The 25599-nt window shown below is 40.1% G+C and overlaps 1 protein-coding gene across 1 annotated transcript in view; it reads right to left on the reverse strand.

The window, feature by feature from the left end:
* The window catches only part of AFG1L (AFG1 like ATPase), a 341083-nt gene that overhangs the window by 208506 nt on the left and 106978 nt on the right, over positions 1 to 25599 (reverse strand). Inside the window, exon 6 of the mRNA XM_007940863.1 lies at positions 22394 to 22493. Within this exon, the coding sequence (XP_007939054.1) occupies positions 22394 to 22493 (100 nt within the window). The remainder of the gene's footprint in view (positions 1 to 22393; positions 22494 to 25599) is intronic.

Genomic DNA, 25599 nt, shown 5'->3' on the forward strand with positions numbered 1-25599 from the left:
CTGGGGGTAAATTGGAAACTACATTGTGAATATAACCCTCAGAGTTCGGGGCAGATAGAAAGAATGAACAGAACCTTAAAGGAGACCCTATCTAAACTGGCAATAGAAACTGGCAGAGACTGGGTGACCCTTCTTTCCTTCGCACTCTACCGGGCTAGGAACTCCCCATACACGCTGAATCTGACCCTATTTGAAATAATGTATGGGAAGCCACCCCCATTATCTCCAACCTGGAAAAATGTCCCGATGAATTGCCAAAAGATTTAATCTTGGGGATGAAAACTCTCCAAATAATTCAGAAGGAGTTATGGCCCAAACTCTGAGCCATATATGAAGGTCCTCTTAGTGGGCAGGGAATGGACCAAGGAATTGAACCAGGGGACTGGGTGTGGGTAAAGAGGCACCAGCGAAAAACACTGGAGCCTAGATGGAGGGGACCTTATGTTGTTGTTCTTGTAACCCCTACTGCCCTTAAGGTAGACAGAGTCAGCACCTGGATACACCTCTCCCATGTCAGGAAAGCTGACCCACCGGAGCTGCAGTCAGCGCAAATAAACTGGAAAGCTTCCTCGGATCCTGAGAACCCATTGAAAATCAAGTTGACTCCATACAATGGAAATCAAGACTCTCATCCTCACTCTAAACATCTACCGCCTGGTGATCAGCGCAAGTAACCATCAACCCTTTAAAGTCACATGGCGAGTTCGCAACGAACAGACCCATGAGACCTTGAACTCCACCACATCCACGACCCCCCTTAACGTGTGGTGGCCTGACTTGTATTTTAATCCTAGAACTTTAACAGACGCCTCATCATCTGCAAACTATGTCCATAATATCGGTTTTCTCACCTGTCCAGGGTATAAGCGAAATCTTTGGCAGTGCGGGGGACCCTCATGGTATTATTGTAAAAGTTGGAGCTGTGTAACCCCCAATGATGGAAACTGGAAATAGCAAGTACATGACCTAGACTATGTAAAGTTTTCCTTTGCAGAACCTCCCCCAACATCTTAGAAGGATAACTGCGACTTAGTGAAAATATCATTCACTGAGCAAGGAAAAAAGGAACTAACTAAATGGAAATCTGGGTTAACTTGGGGCTTGCAAATTTGGGAACCACACTGGTCGTATCCCTCTGGGATATTAACCATCCTACAGGAAGTAGAGCCCTTAGATGCCGGGTCGGTAGGTCCAAATGAAGTGTTAAACCCCCCGGGGAAAGGAACCCTACCCCCTACAAGAAAGACATTGAAAGAATCGAGCACTGTAACCCCTGATATTACAGTAAGTGTCCCCCATACAACTCCGAGGGTCCAAGCCAATCCTCAGGACATAGACCCTTTTTGGAATTTAATGCTACCAGCCTACCAAACACTTAACCGTACTAGTCCTAACCTGACTCAAGCCTGTTGGCTCTGTTACGATGTAAACCCCCCATTTTATGAAGCAATAAGCATTAATACCTCTTTCAGCTATTCTCATGACCTGAACCCAAAAAATTGCTCCTGGAAAGACCGTAAGGTAGGAGTTACAATACAACGTATAACAGGAAAGGGCTTATGTGTGGGGAAACCCCCCAACGCTCAAGAACGTTGCGCCTCAAATACTGAAATAAACTCGTCCTTAAACTGGATCATTCCCAGGGAAGGGGGTTGGTAGCTTTGCTCAAGAGCTGGACTTTTACCCTGTTTAAACTTGAAAGTACTTAATCAGTCCTCAGATTATTGTGTACTAGTAACTGTTCTACCCCGAATTCTTTACCACCCAGAGGAAGAGATGTATGTACACTGGGGCGGGACTAATAGAGTAAAAAGAGAACCACTCACTGCAGCCTTTACTTTAGCCACTCTATTTAGCTTAGCAGGGACCGGTATAGGAATAACTTCATTAACCTTGCAGAATCAAGGCATGACTTCCCTGAGAGCAGCTATAGACGAGGACCTTGAAAGAATAGAAGCCTCTATCTCCCATTTAGAGAAATCTTTAACCTCGCTATCAGAAGTAACGTTCCAGAACCAGCGGGGGTTGGATCTTTTGTTTCTCCAACAAGGGGGAGTGTGTGCAGCACTAGGGGAAGAGTGTTGTTTTTATGCCAATCATACGGGAGTAGTTCGGGAATCCATGGCCAGGGTACGAGAAGGACTTACCCTAAGAAAAAAGGAGCGTGAAACTCAGGAAGGATTGTTCAAATCTTGGTTTAATAACTCCCCGTGGTTGACTACTTTGATATCTACTCTCTTAGGACCCTTCATAATCCTTATAATTATATTAACTTTTGGCCCCTGCATTATAAATAAGCTTATATCATTTGTGAAAGATCGAGTTAATACTGTGCAACTCATGGTCCTGAGACAATAATATCAGTCCTTATCTCCTGTAACATGGGATGAAGATTCCTCATATGAGTAACAAGAAAAAGGGGGGAATGTGAGACCACTCGTTTTGTACTAATGCCCTCCAGGTAATTATTCTTTAACCAGGAGTCTTTAGTGCCGGGGATTCCAGCATGTCCCCCATGCCTCAGAGCTCTACCTGACTCCAGCACGTCCCCCACGCCTCAGAGCTTTACCTGCCCTCCAGGTAATTATTCTTTAACCAGGAGTCTTTAGTGCCAGGGATTCCAGCACGTCCCCCATGCCTCAGGGCTTTACCTCAAACCCCCTCCCCTCCTTTTCTACCCCCTAGCAACAACCAATCATTTGTACCCCTTTGCCTTGGTGTTACTCCACCCTGTATTTTTCCTATAAAAATGTAATTGTAGGAGAACACGGGGTCTTTTGCCCAAACCACTGCATCGGTATAAGCAGAGAACCTAGCTCAAGCTAGCTAATAAACTTTCCTTTTGCTTTTGCATTATTGTGTCAGTGGTAGCTTCCTCGTGCCGACACTCCTTTCAAGACCTGAGTCCAACAGGATAAACATATGATATCCAAAGTATGTGCAGACAAACACATAATCTGTTTTAAAGCATTCAAATTTTATTTTCTCTTAGCCAGACATTGACTATTTTTCCATTCATATTTGCGTTTTTTGGGGGCGAGGCATCCGTGGGCCTCTGGATGGGTAGATGCTGTAGACTTTGGTCCTCTATCAATCATTTCCTTTTATCAGCCTGATTTTTACTCCAAGCCACTCTAAACCCACTGCCACTGAGTTGATTCCAACCCACAGCAACCCACACTGGGTTTCTGAGGTGATAAATCTTTACACAAGTATATTGCCCAGTCTTCCTTCTGTGGAGTGGCTGCTGGGTTTGAAGCACCAGCCTTCTGGTTAGTAGTCAAATGCCTTAGGCAATGTGCCACCAGAGCTCCTTAGGTGTGGCTTTTCTCCCCTTTGCTGCAGTATAACATTTCTTTCAGCCATTACACATAACAACAACCAAAGTAACCATCTAAGAATCAAGTTTCTCTTCCCATGTCCCTTCCTTCTTTCTCTTAGAAAGTCCCATGTTTCCATGAGTCTGGAGCCATTGCAACCAATCCCATTTTTCTAACTTCACAAAGTGAAGAAAGATTAGTCTACAACCCAAGGTTGTTTCCTATAAAGTGGAGGTCAGACATGCCGACACCCTCCAAACCTCTTCTGACAACAACTGTCCACTCTACTTCTGTGCTAGGTTCAGTAATCCACTGCAATAACCACCCAAACTCACAGACAATAACCATGCTTATGGAGTCTATTAGGGAAATAACAGGTTATAATTCAGGTTCAGGAACACTCAGGATAAAATTCTCTGACCAGGAAAGCCTCCCCTCAGCCGTGCCCACAGGCAAGCCTCTCTTTAGCCCTCAGCCTCTTGGCCTGGCCTCTGCCCTGCTCGGGCAAGTGTTACAAAGCTCTTGTAGTTCTTCCAATAGGTGCTCGGGGAGGCACTCCATTCCACCAATAAGACTCCAGCCTGAAGACACTCACTTTTCTCGCTCTGTGGCCTGGGAAATCCACCACTGTCTGCTACTGGGATCTGCTGCCAATTCTTTCCTTCTCTTGCTATCTCAGCAAAGTGATACAACTCTCTCCTTGTCTCCTGGGTCAAGGAGATTCAGCACATGGATCTCAGATCCAAAGGACATGTTCCATTCTTGGCTCATCCTTCTTTGATGATAGTGAGATCCCTCTTTCTGCCCCTAGGATGGCTCACTTTACACCTAGTATACGGCAAAACTGACCAATCCGCACATTAGGGTTCTATACACCTTATATGCATGGTCTCCAACACACAAGGATGCCATGTAGCTTTTTCACATTTAACAAGCTATTCAAAGCCCTTAGTGGGCCACAAGCACCACTGTTCTCTACCCACTTATCCAGTGAAAGTCACAAAAAACATGTGGTCACTGAACCACATGATGCCATTGCACCCAGCTCTAGGTGCAGGACACACAGAGGTGCTGGATGCCTCTTTACCTCCACACGCCATGGCATGCCCACTGGCAGTTAAGAAGGGCATTCCTCAGCACCTGAGACCATGCTGTAGCTTCTTAGATACTATCTTGGAAACCAGGCCCCTTGAACATCTATCCCTCTGGGAAGCCATCTTGAGAGGGAGAAGCCTAGCTTGTTCTGAAATTTTTCTGAATTCCACCTAATCTGACATTAATAAACCCACTTGAGTCTCTGTATGTACTGTTTGTAGGGTCTCTTTCCCCCCATTTACTTTCAACCTATCCGTGCCTTTATATTTAGAGTATATCTCTTACAGACAGAATAAATTTTGGTATTTCTTATTAATTCAATGTGCTAATTGCCACCTTATAATTGGAATGTTTAGTCCATTAACAACATTTAAGTTATGATATTATTAGTTTTGTATTTGTCCCCTCTAATTTTTCTTTCTCTGCCCCTCTTTTTAGGAGCTCTGGTAGTACAGTGGTTAAGGCTTTCAACTGCTAATCAAAAGCTCAGTGGTTCAAATCCACCAGGTGCTCCCCACAAGAAAGATGAGGCAGTCTGCTTCATTAAAGATTTACAGCCTTGAAAACTCTATGGGGCAGTTCTACTCTATCTTGTAGGGTCAGTATGAGTTGGAATCAACTCAGTGGCAGTGGGTTAGGGTTGATTTTGTCCCTCTTTTCCTGCTTTTTTTCAAATTATTTGAACATACTTTTTAATTCCATTTTAATTTACCTTTTGTCTTTATTTTTAGTTGTTGCTCAAAGGATTATAAAACATATCCTCAACTTTTCACACTTTACTTTTTTTCTCTCTTGATAATGGGTCACATTTCCCTCATTCTTCTATTTTGGGTTATATCCTGAACATTGTGAATGTTATGTTGTAGACTATGTTTTATTTTATTTAAAGCAGAAAATAACCTTTGTTGGGCTAAAACTATAAACCCTTTCCTTGGGCAACAGTTCAAATCTCAGTGAAGTACCTCCCTCAGTCATCTAGTGCTGCTACAGGTAAAATACCACAAGTAGGTGGTTTTAACAAGCAAAAATTTATTTTCTCACAGTTTGTTGTTGTTGTTGTTGTTTGCCATCGAGTCAGCCCCGACTCATAGCGACCCCTCCTTGGGTTTCCGAGGCGGTATCACTACGGAAGTAGGAATGCCCAACCTTTCTTCCGAGGAGTGGCTGGTGGGTTTGAACCGCCAGCCTTCTGGTTTGCAGTCAAGTGCCTTAGCCACTATGCTACCAGAGCTCCCTCTCACAGTTTAGGAAGATGGAAGTCTGGCTCTAAGAAAAGGCTTTCTCTCTCTGCTGGCTCTGGAGAAAGGTCCTTGTCTTTACTCAGCTTCTGTTCCTTGGATCCTCAGCATGGAATCTTGATGTGACATGGCATCTATCTACCCTCATCTGTGCTTCCTTGCTTCTGTGCCCAATCTGCTCTTTTTATATCTCCAAACTGATTGGCTTGAAACATACACTACACTGATATGGCCTCAATAACATAACAAAGAAAACCCTACTCTCAAATACAATGCTATCACAAGTATGTTGTTGTTTTTTTGCCACCGAGTCAATCTCAACTGACAGCAACCCTACAGGACAAAGTAGAACTACCCCAAAGGGTTTCCTAAGCTATAAATCTCTATTGGATTATAATGCCAGGTCTTTTCTCCCATGAGTGGATGGTGGGTTCCAACTGCAAACCTTTGGGTTAGTAGCCAAGCACTTAACAGCTGTACCACCAGGGTTCCTTATCCACGAGTATTATTTTAAAAAAAAAGTTGCCATCAAGTCAATTACTACTCATGGTGATCCTATAGGACAGAGTAGAACTGCCCGATATGGTTTCCAAGCCTGTAATCTTTATGGAAGCACACTGCTACATCTTTCTCCTATGGAGCATCTGGTGGATTCGAACAACTGACTTTTCTGCTAGCAGCTGAACTCTTTGGGTTCAGGTTATCCCTTCTCAATTTACAGGAGCAATGGGCCTGTGTCCTTGACTCCTAGCCAGGCTGAAATTTGTTTGTTAGGGATTATAGTTGTAGATAAATTAAGTATTTACCAGACATACCAAGAGTTTTAGTTTTAATAGAGGAATCTAACCCATTATATTTCCTGTCATTCAAATATCTGATCTTGTTTCATCCTTTTATTTCATGCTTTTTTTCTGTTCCCACTGTTTTCTTTTATTTTTTTCTATAGCCTTTTCTCTTTTCAAGTAATTTGAAAAGTAGAGGTATATTTTCAACTCTAAAATACTTGACTGTATATTTCCCTGATTATCAGTGTCACATATAATGACACTGATATTCACTATCTCTAAACTCTCCCCTAAGGGACACAAAAATTAAATATACATAGGCAAAGGGGCAGCTGTTGCACCAAGAGGAGGCAGCTGCGGAGTGCCATAACCATAGCAACCACATCAGCACCACCACAGTAGGAGCAGGGCAGGCAGCATCCACTGGCTGCTCTTCCAGAAAGTCTTGCCACGGGCACCTGAGCCACCGCATGCAGGTGCCCCCAAATACGCAGCCCACCCATCACACCAATAGGCGGCTGGAGAAGGCAGAGAGAGGAGAGTGAGGGACCCAGGGACCCAGGAGCATGGCTCAGAAAGTCAGAGAGGAAAGCCCCGCAGAAGGAGACAGGGACTTCTAGTGAGATGGTGTAATAGGCAGACAAACTACACAGACCCTCTTCAACAAAGAAAAGAGAAACCAATTGATACAGATACAGAAGACAATTCTAGAGCCCAGACCTTTGAAAGGAAGGATACAGAAGTGGATTAAACACCAACTAGTAGAAGAGCATGAATGAAAACAGTGAATAAGGAGACAAATGGAGATGTATATTATCAGCTATCCTGACGGGATAGACAGCCTGAATATTTCCAAGTAGTGTTAAGCCAAAAAAAAAACAAACTCACTGCCATCGAGTCAGTTCCAACTCGTAGCGACCCTTCCTTGGGTTTCCAAGGCAGTATCTCTATGGAAGTAGATTACCCAGTCTTCCTTCCAAGGAGTGGCTGGTGGATTTGAACCACCAGCCTTCTGGTTAGCAGTCAAATGCCTTAGGCACTAAGCCACCAGAGCTCCTAAGTGTTGTTGTTGTTGTTATGTGCCATCGAGTTGGCCCCGACTCACAGTGACCCCTCCTTGGGTTTCCAAGGTAGTATCACTGAGGAAGTAGATTGCCCAACCTTCCTTCTGAGGAGTGGCTGGTGGGTTTGAATCACCAGCCTTCCAGTTAGCAGTCAAGTGCTTTAGGCACTATGCTACCAGAGTTCCCCTAAGTGGTGTTAGGACCTGAGAATTATCCTAAAAATCAGTCCTGCTCACCAAGTGCTGCATGGACAACTGCAGGCTTATGTCTAAAAAGGGAAACAACAAAAAAAGAGACAAACTGAGCTGTGGACTTTTGGCTGTCCAGAGGGTAGAGCCATTTTAAAATATTTACAATTGCAGCCATTTTGAATATTTAAAGCAACAGCATTCTCGTTTACATTCCAGAAACCTAAAAATAGGCTCCACTCGGTGAGGCTAGCACAGACATATGGGAAGCTGATGACTGGAAAGGAGACAGGTGGTGAACGTGTAAGTGCTGCCAACTAGTGAATAGAGGAGCACAGTACCCTGCTTACCTAGATACATCCAAAAAAAATGAAAATCTTGGGCAAATCACTCCAACATACAATCACGAATTAAATATAAACACAAAAACATCACAATGTTCAGAGAGAACAGACCATCACAGTCCACACAAAGAAGCAAGATAAAGCAGTAGAAACAAGGGACCAGGATACAGACCCAGAAAACATCCCTGAGGAAGAAGAAACATTGGAACTCCCTGATAAGAAATTCAAAAGCATTATATTTACATACCTTCAATGAATTGAGACACAGATCAAGGAAAACACTGAAAAATTGAGGGAAACACAGACAAAACCCTAGAAAATTTCAGAATACAATACAAGATAAAAATTACAAAATAAATGAAAAATTAGAAATGATACAAAATCTACAGGTAGAAATCCAGAAGATTAATACTAAATTCTCTGACATTGAATGGGCAAAGGAGTAAAATTAAATCAATCAACAACAGAATTAATGAGACTGAAGACAAATACTTCAATACTTCTTTGGAAAGGGATCAATCAGAAAAAGATCAAAACAACATGAAGAAAGCCTAAGGTTCATGTGGGATACCATCAAAAGGAATAACCTAGGTGTCACTGGAATTCCAGAACAGGAAGTAAAAAACAAAACCACAGAGAAAATTGTTGAAGATTTGTTGGAAGAGAATTTCCCTGATATGATGGGACTATATCCATTCAAGAAGTCCAACAAACCCCAAACAGGATAGACTCCAAAAGAAAATCGCCAAGACATATCATCATCAAATTCACCAAAACAAAAAACAAAAAAAGAATACTGAAAGCAGCACGGGAAAAACAAAAAGTTACTTACAAAGCGCAAGCAATAAGACTAAGCTCTGATTTCTCAGCAGAAAACATGCAGGCGAAAGACAATGGGATGGTACATATAAAAAACCCTAAAAGAAAAAAGTTTCCAACCAAGAATTATACACCCAGCAAATATGATGGTGAAATTAGGACATTTTCAGATAAGCAGAAATTAATGGACTTTGTTAAAACCAGACCAATCTTACAAGAGACGCGAAAGGGAGTCCTTTGGACAGAGAACCAACAACAGCAAATAACAACCGACCATTAACACACATGATGACATAACCCAGAAACCAACACAGTTGTGGAAATATCCAAAGTAAATAAGCTTACAAGATTGTAAACAGGGAACCAGAGATGTCAATTGGCAAAGGAGGACAACTACAAACCAAAAAGGGGGAAAAAATAGTGTAGTTACAGAACTTCTAAATAGTGAGGAAGTCAACACAATTTCAAGATAGAACAGACTGTTCTAAACTTGGGAAGAAAATGATAAATCACAGGGTAATCTCAAAGAAAAATGATAAACCTTCACATCAAAATAACAAAGAGGACAAGCACAAATAATTAGCAAATATTAAAACAATAGCAATGAAGGAAGTAATAACATTATTCATAAACAAAACAAGCTCAGCACAGAAAATTATATGGAACAAAGAATTCAGCCACGAAAAAACAGATAACAAAATAACAGCAACAACCTCATACTTGTCAATAATTTCACTGAATGTCAATGGATTAAATGCACCATTCAAGAGATGGAGAGTTGCAGACTGGATAAGAAAACATAACCCATCAATATATTGTCTACAAGAGACACACCTTAGAGACAAAGACAAAAATAGACTAAAACTCAAAAGTTGGAAAAAGATATATCAAGCAAATGGCAATCATAAAAGAGTAGAAATGCCAATATTAATTTCTCATCAAATTGACTTTAAGACAAAAACCACCGTAAGAGACAAGGAAGGTTATTATATGATGATTAAAGGATCACTTGAACAAGAGGACATAACAATAATAAATATCTATGCACCAAATGAAAGAGCCCCAAAATACATAAATCAGACTTTAACAGAACTGAAAAGAGAGACAGATGATTCCACAGTTATAGTAACCAAGCTCCAAACCAAACTCACTGCTGTTGAGTCATTTCTGACTCACAGCAACCCCACACACACGCATGTGTTTCCAAGGCGGTATCTCTATGGAAGTGGATTTACCAATCTTCCTTCTAGAGAGTGGCTGGTGGGTTTGAACCACAGTAGGAGACTTTAGGGAGCTCTGGTAGCATAGTGCCTAAGGCACTTGACTGCTAACCAGAAGGCTGGCAGTTCAAACCCACCAGCCACTACTTGGAAGGAAGGATGGGCAATCTACTTCTGTAGTGATACCACCTTGGAAACCCAAGGAGGGGTCGCAATGAGTTGGGTCCAACTCAACGGCACATAACAACAACAACAACAACAAGGAGACTTTAATACACCACTCTCAATCAAAGACAGAACAACTGGAAAGAAACTCAACAAAAATGCAGAACTAAACAATACAATCTGCCAACTTGACCTTATAGACATCTACAGAGCACTTTACCCAACAACAGCCCAATATACATTCTTTTCAATTGCACATGGAACATTCTCCAGGATAGATATGTTAGGCCACAAAGCAAGCCTTAATAAATTTAAAAACAATGAAACACTGCAAAGCATCTTCTCAGATCATAATGCTATAAACCAAAAACCAAACTCACTGTCATCAAGTCGGTTCCAACTCATAGTGACCCCTTCTTGGGTTTCAAAGGCAGTATCTCTACGGAAACAGATTGCCCAGTCTTCCTTCCAAGGAGTGGCTAGTAGGTTTGAACCACCAGCCTTCTGGTTAGCAGTCAAATGCCTTAGGCAATACACCACCAGAGCTCCCATATTGCTAAAAAATTAGAAATCAACAATAGGAAGATTAATGGATAAAGAGCAAATACACAGAAAGTGAATAACACCCTCTTTAAGAATGACTGGATAGAGAAAAAGGAACCCCCAGATGAAGGTGTTTCATCTGCGTCCTGCCCACAACTTGGGCCTCTCACCTCTATGCCTGGAGGGACCCTCAGGCTGACAGGACACAAAAGCTGGGAGGTGAGTCCAGTGAGGCCCACTATCTATGGGCTAGGCTAAGAGGCTCTGAACAGCCCATGGGTGGTCATGGACCAGTAGCAATTCCACATCTCTGAGTGTGTTTTCTCTGTGCGTGGGAGCCTAGCTCACGGCTGTCCTGAGTACTAAGGTGCCTCAGCGCACTGCCCAGCATGCATGCAGCTCGTCCCACGCTGGCAGTGCTGCTCATCATGCTGCCTTTCCGAGGCTGAGCCCTGCTCCCCCTTCCACATTCTCACACAATGGGTGGCTCAGGGACTGGGTGCTTGGTCTGCTGAATTCCCCTAACCACTGGGGGCTTGATGTGCTTTGTGGGCCAGGGTGTCTTGTAGACATAGCTCCCAGATGAGGCTGTGAAAACCAACCCAACTCCTTTAGCTTTAGACAGAGTGTTGGCAGAGGGGCTGAGATGTCTGGTACCCACCCTCCCCACAGAGGGCCAGGACTACTGCCCTTGGGCACTCCCACCACAGGCTTGCCCCCAACCACATGCCCACCCAGCACTTGTTGAACCACTACAAAGCACTCTCATCTCATGGCCTTCCTCCAGGACTGACGTCAGTCTATGGCATTAGGAAGGGGCCGGATTAAGAAATCAAACTCTTTAGAGCAACCAGTCATACAAGATCAAAAGAATAGCATTTGCCCAGGGGTAAAGCTCAGAAGTCAGGAAGGGATAGGAAAGAAGGATGAAGGGAAATGGTGAACACAGGGAGGAAGTGGAAAGAGTGCTGTTACAATGTGGGGATTGCAATCAATGCTACAAAACAAAATGTGTATGAATTGTTGAATGGAGAACCAATCTGCTCTGTAAAATTTCACCCAAATCACAATAAAAAGTTTAAAAAATAAAAAAAAAAAAAAAAAAAAAAAAAGACACAATATACAAAAATCTTTGGGAAACAGCAAAAGCAGTGATCAGAGGCCAATTTATAGCAACAAATGCACATATCAAAAAAGAAGAGCAAAGCAACACCTTAACCCAACATCTCCAACAATTAGAACCAGAACAGAAAAAAAAAAAAAACCCTACAGTCACCAGAAGAAAAGAAATTAATAAAGATTCAAGCAGAAATAAATGAAACAGAAAATAGAAAGACAATAGAAAAAAAATCAACAAAATTACAAGTCGGTTTTTTTAAAAGTTAATAAAATTGATAAATATATAGGTAAGCAATAACTACAAATATTCATTTACACCCAACTCACTGTTTGATCAATTTTCTCATTTCAAACATTTCTTTTTATTAAGTTCACATTTAGTCCCCTTTCTTTCAGGGGACTTATTTACTTTCTAGAGTATGCAGCGGCAGGAATCCCAGTAAGGGGAGGGACACAGGCCCCACCCCCCAAGTGGCAGGAAAGATGGGGAAAGGAGAGAAAAGCCAGGGGGACCAGGACAGAGCGAGGAAGCAGCTGCAGGGATTCAGCTGCACTGAAGGAACTGGCAAAGAACAGGTTCCAGGAATTGACAAAATACCCATTGAGATGTTTCAACAAACGGATGCCCCACTGGAGGCACTCACTCAGTTATGCCAAGAGATTTGGAAAACAGGTACCTGGCCAACTGACTGGAAGAGATTCATATTTGTACCCATTCCAAAGAAAGGTGATCCCACAGAATGTGGAAATTATCAAACAATGTCATTAATATCGCACGCAAGTAAAATCTTACTGAAGATAATTCAAAAACAGTTGCAGCAGTATATTGACAGAGAACTTCCAGAGGTGCAGGCTGGATTCAGAAGAGGATGTGGAACAAGGAATATCATAGCTGCTGTCAGATGGATCCTGGCTCAAAGCAAAGAATACCAGAAAAATATTTACTTGTGTTTTATTGACTATGCAAAGGCATTTGATTGTGTGGATCATAATTGGGGATAACAATTAGAAGAATGGGAATTCTAGAACACTTGATTGTACTCATGAGGAACCTGAACATTGACCAGGAGGCTGTCATTCGAACAGAACAAGGAGACACTGCATGGTTTAAAATCAGGAAAGGAGTGCATCAGGGTTGTATCCTTTCACCACACTTACTCAATTTATATGCTGAGTAGATAATTCAAGAAGCTGAACTATATGAAGAAGAATGTGGCATCAGGATTGGAGGAAGAATCATTAACAACCTGCAATATGCTGACGACACAACTTTACTTGCTGAAAGTAAGGATGACTTGAAGCACTTACCGATGAAGATTGAAGAATACAGTCTGCAGTATGGATTACATCTCAATATAAAGAAAACAAACATCCTCACAACTGGACCTATAAGCAGCATCACAATAAATTGAGAAAAGATTGAAGTCGTCAAAGACTTCACATTGCTTGGTTCTACAATCGACCCCAATGGAAGCAGCAGTCAGGACATCAGACAATGTATAGCACTGTGTGAGTCTGCTACAAAGGACCTCTTTCAAGTGCTGAGGAGCAAAGATGTCTCCTTGAGGACTAAGGTGCACCTGACGCAAGCCATATTTCAGTTGCCTCATATGCATGTGAGAGTTGGACAGTGAATAAGGAAGACCAAAGAAAAACTGATGCTTTTGAGTTGTGGTGCTGACGAAGAATGTTGAAGTACCATGGACTGCTAAAAGAACTAACAGATCCGTCCTGGAAGAAGTGCAGCTGAAATGCTCCTTGGAAGCAAGAATGGCCAGACTTTGTCTCACCTGCTTTGGTCATGTTATCAGAAGGGAACATTCCCTGGAAAAGGATGTCATGCTTGGTAAGACGGACGGTCGACAAAAGAGAGGAAGGACCTCAACAAGATGGACTGACATAGTGGCTGCAGTGATGGCCTCAAGTACAGCAAGGATCATGGCGCGGAACCAGGCGGTGTTTCATTCTGCTGTGCACAGGGTCACTATGAATTGGAAATGACTCAATGGCACCTAACAACAACTACTTTTTACTTTTACGAAATAATTTTTTTTCTTTATTCTACTCCTGCATCTGACAGAGCTTCTAAGTTTGGTTTTCTACATCACTGATTTCATTTCCTATAGTTTTAATTATGCACATTAGTGATTTTAATGATGATTAAATAAGGATGGTAAAATTATTTAATTGACTTTGAATAATATCTTTCATTATTTTATTTTTATTTAATTTCAACTGATCTCTTAAGTAAACAAGTTGTCAGTTCAATCTGTTACATCTCTCAGCTTAGGTCTTCTGTCTCACAAAGTAAGAAAAAAATCTCTGAAAACTTTTCTATAATAGATTGTAATGTATGTTATCCTTCTGTTTTTAAAAATAATATTTAATGCTATGACATCTTTTATTGTTTCATGTTTGTTCTTTTTGTGTTTACATAACCATGAACATAGTTGTTGTTGTTAGGTGCGATTGCGTTGGGTCCAACTCATAGAATGCCTGTGTACAACTGGATGAAACACTGCCTTGCCCTGCACAACCCTCACAATTGTTGCTGTGTTTGAGACCACAGTTGAAGCCACTGTGTCAATCCATCTCATTTAGCATCTTCCCCCTTTTCCCTGACTCTCTGCTTTACTAAGCATAATGTCCTTCGCTGGGGACTGGTCCCTCCTGGTAATGTGTCAAAAGTGTGTGAGACAAAGTCTCACCATCCTCCCTTCTAAGGCGCATTCTGGCTGTACTTTTTCCAAGCAAGATTTGTTTGTCGTTCTGGCAGTCCATGGTATATTCAATATTCTTCACCAACACCGTAATTCAAGTTCATCACTTCTTCTTCAGTATTCCTTATTCATTGTCCAGCTCTCACATGCATATGAGGCTATTGAAAATACCAAGGCTTGAGTCAGGCCCACCTTAGTCTTCAAAGTTACATCTTTGCTCTTTAGTACTTTAAAGTGGTCTTTTGCAGCAGATTTGCCCGATGCAATACATTCTTTAATTTCTGCTGTTTCCATGGGTGTTGACTGGATCCAAATAAAACAAAATCTTTCACAACTTCAATATTTTCTGTTTATTGTAACATTGCTTATTGATCCAGTTGTGAAGATTTTTGTTTTCTTTATATTTTGGTGTAATTTATACTGGAGGCTACTGTAGTCTTTGTTCTTCATCAGAAGTACTTCAAGTTTTCTTTGCTTTCAGCAAGCCAGGATGTGTCATCTGCATATTGCAGGTTATTAATTAGTCTTCCTCTAATTCTGATGCTGTGTTCTTTTCATGTAGTCCAGCTTCTCAGATTATGCACATTAAATAAGGATGGTAAAAGGATACAACCTTGATGCACATCTTTCCTGATTTTAAACCACTGAACAGATAGTATGTCTAATCTTGGTATATCCCTATGTCTCAGTTCTCTAGTGCTGCTATAACAGAAATACCACAAGTGGATGGCTTTAACAGACAGGAATTTATTCTCTTACAGTTTAAGAGGTTGGAAGTCCAAATTCAGAGTGCCAGCTTTAGGAGCTGGGTGAAGGCCCCTCGACCTTAGGCTTCAGCTCTGCCTCTGTTTCAGGCCCGCTGGAGCTGAAGGCATCTCTTAATTCAGGGAACTACTGGCTGGTGAGGTTGATGAGCTCAAGGTCAGTAGGTAAATTGGCACAATCCCATGATCAGCAGGCAACACAGCAGGTTTGAATACAAGAACAATACCAAGATCGGCAGGCAATACAGCAGGCCTCTGGTTCAAGTCCAGGACCTGGAAATGAAAAGTCAGCCAAATGCAGAAAGCTAGAGACCTTTCTCAAAGCTTCTCCTTATACAATGCAAGTAGGTCATACCCTAAAGGCAACTACTCAGCCGCTCACAGCAGATTCCACCATGGAGATGACTATCAGTCTTAACATGGGGTATAACTACATTCAGCTGTCCAGTCACTCAAAACCAGACCCAGCCAAGTTGACACACAACTTAATACCACACCCTGTAATCAAGATAAGGGTTTTTTCCTTGGATACCCTCACTATCCACCTACTTGTTCTTATAATCTTTCTCTCTGTAGTTTAGATCAGTGTTAAAAAGTGTTGGTTGGCATCCTTGCCTTGTTCACAACTATAAGGAAAATGCCTCTACAATTTCCCCACAAAACATATTTGGTAGCATATTAAGAAAATAAATAAATCCACCTATTTACATCTTATGGAGTGATTCTATCAAGAAATCAAAACCAAAAACCATACCTACTGTCATCAAGTTGGATCTGAATCACAGTGACCCCTCCTTGGGTTTCCGAGGCAGTATCACTACAGAAGTAGATTGCCCAATCTTCCTTCCAAGGAGTGGCTGGTGGGTTTGAACCACCAGTTTTCTGGTTAGCAGTCAAATGCCATAGGCACTACGCCACCAGAGTTCCCTCTATCAAGAAAGGAGGTTGAATTTTGTCAAATGCTTTTTTCAGCCATTATGGTAAAGACCATTGGATTTATTTTCTCCCTAGAGGTATTAATATGATAAATTACATTAATACGTGAGTGTGCATAACTATTAGCTAACTTTGCAGTGATCCAGACTTTCATTTGCTATAGATATGCTGACCTAAGGAGGGATCCTACATATTGTTGACTGATAATCTAAGGTAAATAGTTATTTTTGAACTAACGTTGCCTGTAGCATTTTCACTGTTATAAATAGTATTAAACAGAAACACCCAAGTACATTTTTCTCACAGTTCTTCTAAGTTCAATCATCAAGGGATGTTTTCTTTTTTAGTGCTTTGTGTTAGATAGCCAAACAAGCATAGTCATTTCAACTTACATATTCTAATTCCCCACAAAAAATACATTATTATTTTTGTTGGAATTAATTTAAGTTTAAATATTAATTTAATTTCAAAAAATTAATGCATAATCTATTATTAATTCATTGTCAGGGTTCCAATGCACTTAACTCTTCTGATATTTAATTTTTCCCTACTGGAGTATTATGTTCAGAAGGAAGATTAGGCAATCTACTTCCACAGAGAAATGGCCTTGAAAACCCAAGGGGGGGTCACTATCAGTTGAATCAACTGTGAATTTGGTTTTGGTTTAGAGTGTCATGAAGGAGCTCTGGTGGCGCAGTGCCTAATGCATTTGACTGCTAACCAGAGGGTTGACAGTTCAAACACACCAGCCACTCTGCAGAAGGAAGACTGGGCAATCTACTTGTGTAAAGATTTACCGCTTCGGAAACCCAATGGGGGTCTCTGTGAGTCAGAATCAACTTGATGGCAGTGAGTTTGGTTTTTTGATTAGAATATCACAAATTTAACAAAATGTTATTCCACAACCTCAAAAGTAAAAATTGTAAATGTGAAACTTTAAACTGTGGATTTTTGTTCTGGCTGTTCTAATCACCTGATGTTATAATCTTTAAAAAGTAAAATTACATCCATGTGTACATGGACCTAAAAGCATTTACTTAAGTAACAAAATTACTAAATGAGTAATTTGCTTAAGGTTTTGTAAAAATAAAAAACTGAATACAAACTAGGTGTATTCTTCTGAAACTTTAGTAGTAATTTCCCATTTTATGGATCTGATCCAAGATCCTCTCTGCTTCAGGTTCAAGAGCCTTAACCAGATTATCCTGGGAAGTATAACATAGTATCACTATAAACATCTAGAAATGTTGGTTAAAATACATAAAACATATTTTGAGTTTGTAAGAAGAGAAGAAAATCCAGATAGTGCAAAAAAAAAAAAAAAAAAAAAGGGAAACTAAAAATTAAGGTAGTAATCATGAGCTGACATGGTGTTGAGTGTTAATAGCTGCATAGCGTACAGAGGATGAAGCCTCAGACTCAAGCAAAGGAGGAATTAGAACTGAGGGCTAGGAAAAATGGCGTACACAAAGTCAGTCTTTGGCACTTTATTCCATCCAACCACTTCGAGATTGCTTATCCTTCTTCTCTTCCAGAAGACTGTCCCCGACTACTCCCTCCACAGCTATTTACTCTCCTAGGTTCCTAAATTCTGGTGTGCCTTTCAATAATTTTCTAAAATTAATAATTTATTAAATGTTGCTTCTCATTTCTTTTTAGATTAATGATAAATTTTTATAATTAATTTGTCTGTAAATTAACAATTAAGTTAATATTAACATATGATGGTAACTCACCACTACCAAAAACAACCCCCATTCTTGCCTGGGAAATTGAGGCACTATAACTAGAAACGGAGGGAATGAGATGAATGAAGCAAAAGGAAAACAGAGAGGCTAAAGGATAAATACCAAAACCAAAACCAAACTCACTGGTACTGAGTCGAATCCGACTCATAGCAAGCCCTCCTTGGGTTTCTGAGGTGGTATCCCTATGGAGGTAGATTGCTCAAGTCATTCTTCTGAGGAGTGGCTGATGGGTTTGAACCTCCAACCTTCTGGTTAGCAGTCAAATGCCTTAGGCACTATGCCACCAGAGCTCTCAAAGGATAAAGAGCAAAAATAATGTGTTCTCCACCAGCCAATACCATCTCTGGCCTCCTAACTTCTAGAATTTTTTGTGTTTATTGAACAGTAGGCACCATCAAGGCACCAGTTTAGAAACTGTACTTTTCTTCTCCCTCAATATCCAGGCTATAACCAGATGCTCTGGTAGCATGGTGCCTAAGGCACTTGACTGCTAATCAGAAGGCTGGTGATTCAAACCCACCAGCCGCTTCTCGGAAGGAAGATGGGTCAATCTATTTCCGCAGTGATACTGCCTCGGAAACCCAAGGAGGGGTCTCTATGAGTCGGGGCCGACTCGACGGCACGTAACAACAACAACCAGATGCATTTTACCTTCTAAATCTCTTTCAAATCTATCATTCTTGCCATAGCCACTGCCTTCACCCTGTACTAGGGTTTCTCAGCCACAGTCCTTTGCACATTTTTGACTAGACAATTCTTTGTTGTGGAGGTAGTTCTGATGTTTTAACAGCTTCTTGACCTCTAAATAGATTCTAGTAGGATCCCTGCCTATATTGATTGAGTTGTAACAACCAAAATGTCCCTAAATATTGGCAAATGTCCCCTGGAGGGCAAAGCAGTTTATACCAACATGTTGCTGTTCTTGTTGTTAGTTGCTGTCAAGATGGCTCCAATTCACAGTTACCTTATATATGAAACCAAAACCAAACCCACTGCTGCCACTGAGTCTATTCCAATTTACAGTAACTCTTTATGGTAGAGTAGAACTACTCCATAAGGTTTCCAAGGATGTAAATCTTACAGAAGTGGACTGCTTCATTTTTCTCCTGCAGAAGCAGCTCGTGGGTTCAAACCACTGACCTTTGGTTACCAGCCAAATGCTTTAACCATTATGCCACCAGAGCTCTTGACCTTATATATAGCACAACAAAACAGTACACCACTGCTTATACCAACATGTCATTGTTTCTTGACCAGTGTACTGCAATAACCTCTTAACATTTCCTTGCATTCTCCACACTACAAGTGGTATTTCTGTTCCCTTGTCAAAGCACTTGAATTCAGTGACTTATTTCTCATACAGTAAAGTCTAAAATTCTTATTGTTGCTTTAAGAAGCCTAACTGTCACATCTCCAGATTCATCTTACACCTCCCTGCACCCTGCTTCCCCTCACTCTCTGCAGTCCAGCTACACTGGCTACCTTTCAGTTCCTCAAATGAGCCATTTTCCCGACAGTCCCTGGGCTTCCCCTCAAAACTTTACCAAGAAGGCTCTTCCCCACTTCTTCTAGCATTCTGAGAATAAGTAGGTTTGATTTTAAGAAAATACTATCTTGGCATGTGGATCAAAAGCTGTGAACTAAAATAAAAGATGAATGTATTTTAATGGTTGGCAAAGAGGACAGCACGGGCAAAGATCAGTAATGATCAACAAGGAGAAAACCTAGAGTCCCCAAACCTAAAGCCTAGTCCCATTTCCGCCATTCACTCTCTACGTGATTTGTTTTTAATTTACATTGAGTAAAATTAACTTTTTTCTGGTAACTCAAGGATGGTTTCCCCAATAAGCAAGGTAAACAAGGGCTTACTTGTGCTTACTAACTAACTAATTTGTAGTGAACAGTTTCACGTGTTTTTTCACCATTAAAAACCAAACCAAACTCACTGCTGTCAGGTCAGATCCAACTCATAGCGACCCCTGCTTGGGTTTCTGAGGCAGTATCATTATGGAAGTAGATTGCCCAACCTACCTTCTGAGGAGTAGCTGGTGGGTTTGAACTGCCAGCCTTCAGGTTAGCAGTCAAATGCCTTAGGCACTATGCCACCAGAGCTTGAAAAGAGAATTTGTTTCCGTAGGAAGGTGCTGGAAAGTTAGGAAGAGACAGATGCCAGCCACATGTAGAAGGAGACTCTTTGATGTGATGAAAGAGTGTGAAATTGTTCACTACAGATTAGTAAGTAAGCACAAGTAAAACCATATACGGTTCTATAAGTTTAACACATGTAACATCATCACAATCAGGATACAGAATAGTTCTATCATGCCAAAATATTCTCTTGTGGGCTCCTTTGTAGTCAAACACCTCCCTTGCCCAAACCCCTGGCAACCACTGATGCATTCTCCATCTTAAGGTTTTGCCTTTTCCTAATACCCATGTGATCCTGAACTACTAAGACTAAGATTCTCTGAGTCCTGTTTGAAATTACACGTAAGTCATCTTCTATATATAAAAATACTAAATTATTTCTGATGACTGTTTATTTGCTATGGCTAAACCCCAGGTATATGACCAACATCCCTTCCACACAGGGATTCAAACCAGTTCACTGTGGTTCAACCCCCAGCTGAGAATTTGCATTTCTATCCCAGATAGGAGCTCTGGTAGCGTAGTGCCTAAGGCACTTGACTGCTAACCAGAAGGCTAGCGGTTCAAACCCACCAGCCACTCCTCGGAAGGAAGGTTGGGCAATCCTACTTCCGTAGTGACTCTGCCTCGAAAACCCACGGAGGGGTTGCTATGAGTCAGGGCCGACTCGACGGCACATAATAACAACAACAACATCCCAGATATACTGAATCAGAATCTACAGTTGAACAAGATCTCCAGATTACTCTCACGTATAATTAAAACGTAGATTCTGATCCAGTATACCTGAGGTGGAAATGCAAATTCTCAGCAGGGGAATGAACCGGTTTGAAGCTCTGCTTCTATAGCACGTTTTAGAAAAGTCTGTCAATAGGTTTGTGGCTAATGTCCAATTTTTGCAACTCTCCATCTTAAACTTTCAGTCTTCCCCAGAAGAGCAGCTCTATGTCTGATTTCTGCACACTACCTTGGTGGGCCTGTAACTCTGTTCGCCCCTACAAAGCTGTGAGCTCCCGCATGTTCCTTAACTTTTCCTAGTGGCTGTCCTTGCTCAGCTTACCTCATGTTTCCCTTGCTCAGCTGACCACACTGCAATAGCCTAAGCAGCCAACTGCAATTTGCCTTTCAGTACTCTTTGTTAGCTAGGGAGTTTCCAGCTTGTTCTAGCACTTGGCTTTTTATGAACATGATTTGTCATCAAATGTCTGAAGGTAATACTGATGACACTGGTAAGTCAACAAGTCAGCTATAGTACAGTCCAGCTTCACCTCCACTAAGATCAGGAATCATTCTGGGTACAAAGAAAGCTTTCAGTAATGATTTTCTGAAAAATGAATAAAGATTTGCTAAAGAATGGGTTGCAATCTGGCTTCTATCTATCCATCCAGGCTTAGCTCCAAAAATGATCCTCTAACGCTACCTGCCCATAGCTCTCCCACCTCCATGCTGCCCTGTGTGAGTGGCTGTGGGCCCAGACAAAACTTAGTCATAGTGAAATACTAAGAATGTAGCACAATAGCTGGACTATAGCAAGTTCTCCATGGGTATTTTTTTAACCAGTAGAACTAATATTTTAAAATCAGGCCTTCCATATAGAAAAAAAAAAAACAGACTATTGTCTTCATTTATAGTTTTAAAAATGTGTTACCATTAAGTCTAATAATAAAATATTACTATCAGACCTTCACTTGACCACATGATGAGCTGAAAGATACAAGACTTTAAACTTGCTTTTTATCTACATTTTATTTGTATTTTAATTCCTAAGCACTTTTCTAACAAGCCACAATTAAAGTAGAGTATTAGAAAGCACTTGTGTAAGTGAGGTTTCACTCTTTCTCTAAAATTTAATTAGGAGTTTTGTGTTTCATTTCATTGAGTGTCTTTTATGGCCCATAAAAAGTAGTTAGAAAGGCCCACACTTTGGTATGCACATGCAACATATCTAATATTCAGAGAAAAACAGCAAGCATACCAAACATGGGAGAGCACTCTTAATTTATCTTGCTAAAAACATAAACATTTCTCAAATACAAACACCCATTGATTTTTCAGATTAAGTCAATCATAAAGCAAATGATAAGCAAAGTCATCAGACTTATTAACAAAACTATGGATTTTTAGAAGCTTGTTAGTTTCCACCTAATTGGGTAAGGCTAGCACAATGTTTGTTTTACCTTCCGGTGGCCTGTTGGATGTTGCCACAACGACGACTCCGTTTTTGAACAGATTTTCAAAAAGCTGTTTCAGAATCATAGCATCAGCAATGTCAGTGACCTAGGGACAACAACACATTTGTTTTATTTTAACTTCACTTCTGCTCAAACAAATATGCTAATGGCTCATCTTTTTTTTTTTTTTTTAAGATGGCAGTGAATTCCAAGAGAAAATTTCTAATTATCATCATGAAGAAAAGAGTAGATAATTAAAAGCATGAAAGACTATACAGCAGTCTTTTAAACTTGACTCTCCTTTTCTGCAAGCCTATCATTTCTACATAAATAATCAAATAGTTCCGTGTTAACTTCCATTATGGAACTACAGGTGGAAAGCATAGTAATTGTCCAAAACATTTAGGAAGTCTAATTAATTAGAACTAATATGACCAACCCCCCTTCTCCCAGCCTCCAGCCTCCAAAAAAGGAGAGAGAGAATAAAAGAGAATTTGAAAAAAAAAAAAACACTGGCTATTTGAGATTTCTAATACCTTCAGCAAAGGTCCCTGGAAAGGTGACTTTAAATGGTCATGGGACTTTAGAAATAAGGACAAGTAGCCAGTGAGACATAATCAGCTGCTGTTGAAAATAGAATGATATGACATAGATACTATTGTGCAATTGTTGCACAAAACAATTCAACAGATGGCCCATCACAAAAATAAGCAATTTCATTGTTCTTTTTAAGTGCCTTCTATTACTGTCCATGAATAATCAAAAGGCACTGCAGTCACTTCCAGCACAGCCAGCCTCTGCTAACCTTCGCAAACACAAATATTCCTTCCACAGAGGGGAGGGGGAGAAAAAAAAAAAAAAAACACTAAAAGAATAGTTACTATAGTGCTTTAAAAAAAACTGGCAACACTAGAAATCATGATGCAGAAATAACCATCCCACCTCAGTGGGGTGATAGAGAGACATAGAATTATCGATCCTTTCAAAAATTATTTTAAGATTCACATTAGAAAATAAACTTAATGATAACTTAAAAAAAAAAAAAAAAGCTTTAAAAACTCATGAAAAAATATAGCCATTAAAGGGAGGAGGAAATTGACTTCAAAAACAAATGTAGACTGAAGGCTGATGTGAATCATTCTAACTTCCCCTAAGAATATAACAGCATGGGTTTTAGATACTCCTAATTTTAAAATATTTTGATATTTCTTTAATAGCATATTTCAAATAATCTCAATTAAATTATATATAAGTATATAAATCACAAAATATATCATATTGCTATTTTTCAATTATATCAGAGCACATAGAAACTAGAAGAATTCTTCCAATGAGACCAAAATACTGAAAGTTACCAACTAAACAGCTATAACACAACAAACGATAACAACCTGGGTTACACAGGCCTGAAGCGCCTTTCTCTTTACAACTGACATTCTACTCAAAAGTTTATGTCCTTCTCACCTGAACAAAACAAAAACCACGAAATGGGGATGTGCAGGTCGTTTTTTGGTTTGTGTTTTGCTGTCACAGGCTACAACTTTTAAACATACTAACTAAAAAACAGCTGAAGTTTCCTTGAAATAAAAAGACTTCAGAAGCTTCCAAAGTGGTGATTAAAATTAAAAGGAAAGTAGTACTGATATTATTAATTTGGAGCTCAGCATCACTGTCAAATTTTGCTTCTGCAGAAACACAGAGAAGGTCCTTTTCAAATGCTTGAACACCAGTGGCATTTCTGATGAGAGGAAAAAAACAGCTTGCAAATTTTAGAAGCAACTGCATTTTTAAATTGGATTCCAACTACACTGACTTTTAAAAAGAATGATGCCAATTAAAAGTTACCCAATTTCAGAGAATAAAATGTTCATTTGACTATATCATTGATTTTTTGTACAAAATTAAAAATAGCTTTTGTGCCCTAAGGTTCAGAAAAATGAGGGGACATTTAGCTAATAACATGGTGCAAAGGTTTAAACTGAAAGTTGGAGAAAGCAAACAATAAAGGCTTGTGGTTGAGTTATAATTTGTTGTTTTTGTATTACAGAATGTTTTTGCCCTATCAGAGTAAATTAACTTGGAGGAGCTATGGCTAATTAATAAAGCAGGAGTCACTTGCTGTAGCCGGGTGCCAGTGTATACTCTTTTGATCTTGTCCCCATACTTGTTCAGCTTTGCTGGGGAACAGTAATTTTACAGTATAAGTGAACAGAAGACAATTGGCCACACATTCTTGCAGCGCGGGTTTTTTTCAGCACCCAGCATTTCATTACCACCAGGAACAAAAGAGAGAGCTACAGATTACCAGTCAGGGTAGTCTGCTAACACACAGTGGAGACATTTCATTAGCATTAAAGAGAAAAGATTTTTTATGACCTAGAGTTGCTTTCCATTATGACTCACTTAAGTAAAAAAGAAAAAAAATCTAATGGTTAATTTACATGTGTAAGTGCTTGAGTCTCAGTCATCCACTGATTGGTACAGTGCCATATAATGAGTGACAAACATAAGCATGCATTAGCAGTAATTAGTATTAGCACAAAAATAAGCACCTATTTTTTATTAGCAGTTTTTAATAGCTTCCCTGCTTTATAAAAATGGTTAAAACTATTTTTTAAATGATATTGATAGCTTATAGAGGAGAATTTTGCATGATATTTTGCTCATCAGAATTTTTTTTTTCAGACCACATTAGGAAAACATCTATCCAGTGTCCCTAAAAAGAACCATGAAGAAATGCATTCTGTAAAAAATCAGTTTCCTTCAGTATTCTAATGTCTTCAGAATCGTAAACAATTTAACAAGAAACATAAATATTCAAAGAGTATATAATAAAGACCCTAAAGAAAACTTTGAGGATAAGCAATTCTTTCATTTCAGCAACTAAAACACATAAAAACAACTGATCTAGACACATTCTTCCGGTAAAATAAGAATGGTGTATCTGATGCCACAGGTAAAACGGAATTGCTACATTTAGTAAAGATGACCAAGCCACTAAGAAACAGATTCTGCAAATGTAATCTGAATGCTACCAAAACATAATCTTAAAAATTCCATAACCTCAAAAGCACAAAAAAGAAAAATCATATCCTTGCTTTAAGCAGCACTGATTCTCATTCATCTTCCTGGTAAAACAAATATATTAATTAAGACCATGTAAGGGCCAATAATAACTACTTGGAAATCAAGATTACTTATCTGATTCCATT

This window comes from Orycteropus afer, unplaced genomic scaffold (assembly GCF_000298275.1).
Source record: "Orycteropus afer afer isolate SDZICR_OR568_19922 unplaced genomic scaffold, OryAfe1.0 scaffold00072, whole genome shotgun sequence".
In the NCBI taxonomy this organism is placed as follows: domain Eukaryota; kingdom Metazoa; phylum Chordata; class Mammalia; order Tubulidentata; family Orycteropodidae; genus Orycteropus; species Orycteropus afer.